General features: G+C 53.4%; 2 protein-coding genes across 2 annotated transcripts; both read left to right on the top strand.

The window, feature by feature from the left end:
• Positions 1 to 1,649: 1,649 nt before the first annotated feature.
• On the top strand, positions 1,650 to 3,160 carry SETTUDRAFT_177880 (uncharacterized protein; the record flags this gene model as incomplete). Its single annotated transcript, XM_008022367.1, has 2 exons — positions 1,650 to 1,966; positions 2,027 to 3,160. The coding sequence occupies exons 1-2, from the start codon at positions 1,661 to 1,663 to the stop codon at positions 3,158 to 3,160; spliced, it is 1,440 nt and encodes a 479-aa protein (XP_008020558.1). The 5' UTR covers positions 1,650 to 1,660.
• Positions 3,161 to 4,015: 855 nt separating this feature from the next.
• On the top strand, positions 4,016 to 6,700 carry SETTUDRAFT_86616 (glycoside hydrolase family 10 protein; the record flags this gene model as incomplete). The annotated part of the gene is made up of 3 exons (XM_008022286.1): positions 4,016 to 4,191; positions 5,201 to 5,300; positions 5,732 to 6,700. 3 exons carry the CDS (start codon positions 4,016 to 4,018, stop codon positions 6,698 to 6,700), a joined length of 1,245 nt encoding a protein of 414 aa, XP_008020477.1.
• Between the last annotated feature and the right edge of the window lie 830 nt (positions 6,701 to 7,530).

Here is a 7,530-nt window from a genome sequence, read left to right as displayed (position 1 = left end):
TAGGTGGCTTGTTGAATCTAGGCTCTTTGTGATCCCACGCACTCCCATATGCCTCTGAGTGATCCTACGACCGAAACAGATCCGACCTGCCTTACCTGCGCCGTTACAATAAGCAGCCTATGCGTCCCCACAGGCCGCGCATGGGAATCAAAGTAACGAAGCTAGTCAAGCGCTAGATCGTTGTTCGTCTAGCTAGTAGGACTAACTTAGATCACCTAGTCGCGTGGCAGATCCTCCGTAAACTAGGTAGAGATCAGAACCTTGCTAGCGAAGATAAGAAACGCTGGGATACGCGTGCCTGTTGCGCCAACGCCTTGTATTAGCGTAACCCACTCACAATTGCCTAGCTAGATCTTCTTTGTTCTCCCTAGTTTGTCTAAGCCTGTAATAACTAACTATGATAAAATCTTGCCTATAATAAAGCCAGTCTCATCAAAGTTATAGATATCTTCGTCCACGATACCATACTTTGCCTTTATATTCTAAACTAGCTTAAACTAGCCCTTAATAAGCGCTAGGTCTTCGCAGAGAGCTCGCTGGTGATTGTATGGACGGCTCTGGCGCGTACGCAGCTCAGGATTGCGCTAGACAAACCTATCAACCCAGTTCTTGCCCACCTCCTTCCCGCCACGCTCTCGGAGCAGTCTGTTGGCCATATCTCGCACGTCGTCTTTCCCACAGGGTAGTCCTCGCTCAGCCTCGACTATTACACGCATAGTAATAGCCTCCTCTTCTAGTTTTGTTAGGCGCCTTGCTGGTGGCTTCTAATCGCTTCGAGGGCGCTGTCTAGCTCGTCGACGCTAGATTGTTGTTCGTGGGACGCTATAGGCGGCAGCAGCGCGTCGTTCACTCTAAATTTGTTTAGAATTAAGATTAGTAATAGCAAGAAATAGATCTGCTTTAGTATAAGTTTTTAACGCGTTGCGTTGTTGAGACATTACGCGTTGTTGTTGCAAATGTGGGATATCATAGGGAAGTGGCCCACATACTGGGGTGGCCCGCTTACTGGTGAAACACGTTATAGTAGATTAAAAACACTTAAAAAAATAAGTATATAAGCTATTGCTAGCTTTAAACAATTAGTGTAGGCGCCAAGAATGGTTAGGCTAATAGGCTAGCGGCTTAGCGTGGCGCTAGCAAGGACTTTTGACAGTCACCTCCGTACTTGATGGGTAATCCCAAGAGTCGAATACGCACGTGGCTGGGCGGAAGGTCCTGCAATGGTAACGGGTACGATGGGTTTATAAACATAACGAAGAAAAAACAATCGGCTACCGCGCACGGCATGCCTCGCGACGTGTTGACGCTGAAACCTTGCAAGGACATTGGCCGGCATACCCCGTGGGCCCCGCGATTCTGCTGCTCCAAGTGGGGTCGAACAGTCGCAGCCAAGAGCAAGGCAGAAACTGCTAATCCACAGCTGGAATTACCGAGGATGACAGAGGGGGTGGAATCGATGGCAGGAAGTCATGTGGAAACCCACAAACCGCATTCGCCATGAGCTTAAGTAGGCAGCTTCATCCTCGTGGGGCTGTCCTCTTTTGTGTAGCCCTTCCCTCCTCCTCCTCCTCCCTCCCTACTCTTGCATCTCTTAGCCCTTAACCCTTCTCCCACCACCCTCCTTCCCCTATCCAACTGAACCACCTCTTCACCCGCAAAAATGTCTCCCGGAAAGGTCTCGAGTCTTGATTTCGGAAAGTTCTACAACATCATCGACGGCAAGCAGCGCGGCTCCGACCAGATCCACCGCGGTATCAACCCTTCAACAGGCCAGGAGCTATGGGAGGTGCCTATTGCCAGTGAGAAGGACCTAGACGATGCTGTTGCGGCGGCGAAGAAGGCATTCCCTGCATGGAGGGACACACCTTTTGAGCAGCGAAAGGAGTTACTCGGTAAGCTTACGGAGCTGTACCAACAACACATCGACGAATTCACCAGTCTGCTGTGCCAGGAGTCTGGAAAGCCGGTACGTACATGCGCCGGTGCGCAACTCTTGTGGTGTGACCTGTGCTGATGAGGTGAAAAGAAACAATGGGCTGCCTTCGAGGTCAACGGCGTGAGTGGCTTTATTGGCTACCACCAGACACTCGACATGCCGACAGACAAGGTCGAAGACGATGAGAAGACTCTGTACACCGAGTACTCACCTCTTGGTGTCTGCGCTGCCATTTGTCCCTGGAACTTTCCCATGCTCTTGAGCGTCGGAAAAATCGCGCCAGGACTCATGACTGGAAACTGCATCATTGTCAAGCCATCGCCCTTCACACCCTACACAGCTCTCAAGTTTGTTGAGCTCGCCCAAGAAATTCTCCCGCCAGGAGTCCTTCAAGCGGTTGGCGGCAACAATGAGTTGGGTGCGCAGATGTGCGTCCACCCAGACATTGCCAAGATCAGCTTCACTGGATCGATTGCCACTGGAAAGAAGGTCATGGAGACGGCGTCAAAGACACTCAAGCGCGTCACTCTGGAGCTGGGCGGAAATGATGCGTCGATTATCCTGCCCGATGTTGACATCAAGAAGGTGGCGCCACAGGTGGCCATGGGCGCTTTCCAGAACTCTGGCCAGGTCTGCGTTGCGACCAAGCGTATCTACATTCACGAGTCAATCTACAAGGAGTTCCTAGAAGAAATGGTCAACTTTACCAAGACCATCAAGGTCGGAAACCCAGACGACGGTGACAACTTCCTGGGTCCCGTCCAGAACCAAATGCAGTACGAGCGAGTAAAGGAATTCTTCGAGGACAGCAAGGCCAAGGGCTACAAGTTTGCGGTTGGTGAGCCCGATGTTGCGCCTAGCAAGGGCTACTTCATCAAGCCCACTATCATTGACAACCCACCCAACGACTCCCGCATCATCCAAGAAGAGCCTTTCGGTCCTATCGTACCCACTCAGCCGTGGTCAGACCTCGAGGAGGTTATTGCGCGCGCGAACAACACGAATACCGGTCTGGGTGCATGTGTTTGGGGTGCGGACGTGGAGAAGGCCTGCAAGATTGCACGACGGTTGGAAGCTGGCTCAGTCTTTGTCAACTCGTTCGAGAAGCCCACACCCCAGGCCCCCTTTGGTGGCCACAAGGAGTCTGGCATTGGTGCTGAATGGGGCAAGACTGGGCTTCTTGCGTACTGCAACGCGCACGTTATCCATGTTTACAAGTCGTGAGCGGGTCGCGGGGTGAGGTTGGTGGTGGTTGTAGTAGTAGCATCATGATTACATAGACGAAACACAGCAACACATGCACTGTAGATACGATTGGCTCGGCTTGTGAATGCCGTGAAGCTTGATGCCTCTAGCTCCCTTGTGGTTTTGCTTGTCGACGCAGGCCAGGAACCTGCACTAGCAATAACCACCGGTTATCCCGTGGGCATTCGACAAATACCCGTCCTACTTGGCGGCTCCTCCCAAAGCGGTCTAGCGTGGTTTTTTTAGCGGAGGCTCGTCTACCGCTTGGCAACCGCGACCGCGCCGATGCACGGACGCTGCACACGCCCTCCACCCAGGTATTCGGGCCAACTTCGTTGATGAGACTATCCACTGCCAATGTGCACGACAGCACGTTATCGGAGAACCACCGGCCCTTCGCCTTGTTACGCGGCCAGTACCGCCGGCCTCGACACTCTTGCCCGTTTATCGCGCTCAGCGTAGTCACTTGATGCCGTGGCGCATGGATCATCGCCATGTTTGCCTCTATGGCCGCTGGCGTTTCTCACGATTCCACGAAACAGCATGGCAGCATTACCCAATCTCACTCACCGGGCCCACCGGACCTTTCCGTGTCGTTGGCAACATCAGTAGATATAAAAGACGAGCTGAAACGGCCTTTACAACGACATCTTGGATCACCACCTCCAGTCGCCACTCCTCCTCCTCCTTCCTCTGCGCCATCAGCGTCCCTGGCCTGGAAGCGTACTTCTCTTCTCTTGCTTTTCGATAAGCGCCTGGCATAGAAGCTAGCTTCTGCCATATCAATCTTCTCTCGACTTCTGTTGAACTGAAGCCACTCGAAAAACAATCAAAATGTACTTCACCAAGAGCACCCTCGTGGCCGTCATAGGCTTGTCCTCGACTTCCGCAGTCCTTGCTTCCGTTCCTCCATACGGCCAGTGCGGTGGCAGGTACTACAAGGGCGAGAACAGCTGCACCGAGGGCTGGACCTGTGTCAAGTCCAACGACTGGTACAGCCAATGCATCAAGTCTGGCGAAGGGGAGCACCCGCACCATCCCCACCACAACAAGCCTCACCCCAGTGGTATTGCTTCGCCTACTGGAGCTCCTATCCCTCCGTACAGCAGTGGTTATCCTACCCACCATGGCAAAAAGCCTGAGCACAAGAAGCCCCACTACCCCATTGGCCAGGAGCCTCCCAAGTACCCGACTGGGGAGAAGCCTCCTACGCGCCTGGCTCGTAACTATCCTGTCATTCCTTCTGGACAGGTTGTTCCTTATGGATCAGTCTCTCCTTTTGGAGAGGTCGCTCCCTATGGACGCTGTGGCGGTATTGGCTACACTGGCCCCACTACCTGCACTGAGGGCTGGAGGTGTGTTAAATCCAACGACTGGTATAGCCAATGTATCAACCCTAGCCTGTGGGCTGGCAACCCTGGTGGCTCCGCTGCCCCTACTGGAGCTCCTATCCCTCTTCACCACGGCGGCTATCCTATGCACACTGTTACTAAGCCTGAGCACAAGAAGCCCCACTACCATATTAGCCAGGAGCATCCCAAGTACCCGACTGGTGAGAAGCCTCCCACACGCCTAGTTGCCCGTCAATATCCTGTCGTTCCCTCTGGATATGCTGCTCAATCTGGAGAGGTCGCTCCCTATGGACGCTGTGGCGGTATTGGCTACACTGGCCCAACCACCTGCACTGAGGGCTGGAGCTGTGTCAAGTCCAACGACTGGTATAGCCAATGTATCAACCCTAGCCTGTGGGCTGGCAACCCTGGTGGCTATGCCGCTCCTACTGGAGCCCCTCTCCCTCCCCACAGCGGCTATCCTATGCACACTGTTACTAAGCCTGAGCACAAGAAGCCCCACTACCCTATTGGCCAGGAGCCTCCCACGCGCCTAGGTGCCCGTGAATACCCTGTCGTTCCCTCTGGATATGCTGCTCAATCTGGAAAGGTCGCTCCCTATGGACGCTGTGGCGGTATTGGCTACACTGGCTCGACTACCTGCACTGAGGGCTGGACTTGCGTCAAGTCCAACGATTGGTACAGCCAGTGTATTAACCCCAGTCTATGGGGCAGCAACCCCGGTGGCTCTGCCGCTCCTACTGGAGCTCCTATCCCTCCGTACAGCAGTGGTTATCCTACCCACCATGGCAATAAGCCTGAGCACAAGAAGGGTGGTGAGCACCACCGCTATCCAATTGGTCAGGAGCCTCCCAAGTACCCGATTGGTGAGAAGCCTCCCACGCGCCTAGCTGCTCGTGAATATCCTCTCGTTCCTTCTGGACACGTCGTTCCTTCTGGACATGTCGTTCCCTCTGGACAGGCCTATCCCTCCGGAGACGTTGCTCCCTACGGCCAGTGCGGTGGCAGGTACTACAGTGGCTCGACTACATGCACTGAGGGCTGGACTTGCGTCAAGTCTAACGACTGGTACAGCCAGTGCATCAAGCCCGAGCACTGGGGCCACCCATACCCTCACCACGCTAAGCCCAGTGGCTTTGTCACCATCCCTACTGCAGCTCCTCTTCCTGAACATGGCGGTTACCCTACCGGGCACAAGATGAGCCCAGGAAAGGAGGGCAAGGGTGCTTCTACTACTCTTCAAACTAGGGCCAACGGTGCCCAGTGCGACATCGATGCTCTGTTCAAGAAGAAGGGCAAGAAGTACGTCGGTACTATTACCGACCCGGGTCTTCTGAACAAAGCTGCGGACAAGGCGGCTATCATCGCGAACTTTGGTGCCGTCACTCCCGAGAACTCCATGAAGTGGGATGCGACTGAGCCTTCTGAGGGTCGCTTCACTTTTGGCGGCGCTGACGCTGTTGTTAACTTCGCTAGCTCCAACGGCAAGCTCGTCCGCGGTCACACCACTGTCTGGCACTCTCAGCTTCCCGCCTGGGTTTCGCAGATCAACGACAAGGCTAAGCTCGAGGCTGTTATGGTTAACCACATTAAGAAGGTTATTGGTCACTACGCTGGCAAGGTCTACGCCTGGGATGTTGTCAACGAGATCCTGAACGAGCAGGGTGGTCTCCGATCCAGCGTCTTTTACAACGTTCTTGGCGAGGGCTTCGTTGCTACCGCCTTTAAGGCTGCGCGTGAGGCTGACCCCAAGGCTAAGCTCTACATCAACGACTACAACCTCGACACGCCCAACTACCCCAAGACCAAGGGCATGATTTCCAACGTCAAGAAGTGGATCGCTGCCGGTGTCCCCATTGACGGCATTGGCTCTCAGACCCACTTGTCTGGCGTCTGGTCCGTCTCGCAGGTCCCCGCTGCCCTCGAGGCCCTCTGCGGCGCCGCCTCCGAGTGCGCCATGACTGAGGTCGACGTCAAGGGCGGCTCGGCTGCCGACTACAAGACCGTCTTTTCCGCCTGCCTCAACGCCAAGAACTGTGTCGGCATCACCGTCTGGGGCACCAGCGACGCTGACTCGTGGTTGGGCGCCAGCGCTTCTGCCCTCCTCTTCGACGGCAGCTACCAGCCCAAGCCTGCCTACAACGAGATCTGCAAGCTTCTTGCTTAGAGCGCTCGCAATCTCCCCCCTCCTCCCCCCCCAATAACTCCCCGGCAAACCGAGTTCAACCGATGGATTGATGATGATGTAATTTGAAGCCACAATTGACGAGAGATGGAAGAACAAGACATGCTTGAATGGATGTGATGGAAATGGAAATGTTGATATGTTTTTTTTTCTTTTTCTTCTTCTGTAAATAATTTTTTTTTTGCTAATCCTTGTCCTTTTTTTTGTACCTATGCAACGGACTTGCTCCAGAACATAGGCATGCGTGCGCGATTGATTTAGAAAATCAATGAAAACTTGCTTTTAAGAAAAACCCAATCTTACTTGCTTACTTCTTGCTGCATGTGAAAATGTCATGTTTTGCAAATACTAACTAACGCGGGATTTTTTTTTACATGGGGACAAAACGGAACAGATTGCTTGGATAGTTGTCGCCAGTTACAACACAGTATTTTCTGACGTTGTAGACGAGCAGAAAACAATTAAAGTTTACACGCCACCCATGTGCTGTGCCGTTGCTACGAAACAATGACCTTACTCATGCGAACGCACTTCTGGAATGCTTCTACGTTGGTTGCGACAAGGGGGTCAAATAACTAGCCCCACCACAAAGTGCGCGCGACCACAAAGTGCGCGCGCGGCCTCACCAAAACTACCTTAAAAACGAGGCTATAGAGCCACACCAAATAGATATTATCACGATATATTTTGGTGGTGAGATCAATAGGCTTTAATATATATATACAGCTATAGAAATCGAGACGGAGTTCTAATCGCGCGGCCGCGACGCGAGGTTGGAGGTGGTGAGCTTGCAGCACCTCCCTGAGGCTCCT

The sequence above is a fragment of the Exserohilum turcica genome (assembly GCF_000359705.1).
Source record: "Exserohilum turcica Et28A unplaced genomic scaffold SETTUscaffold_1, whole genome shotgun sequence".
Classification (NCBI taxonomy): Eukaryota; Fungi; Ascomycota; class Dothideomycetes; order Pleosporales; family Pleosporaceae; genus Exserohilum; species Exserohilum turcicum.
Note: the sequence above shows the minus strand (reverse complement) of the source record. Positions and strands in the feature narration are given on the sequence as shown.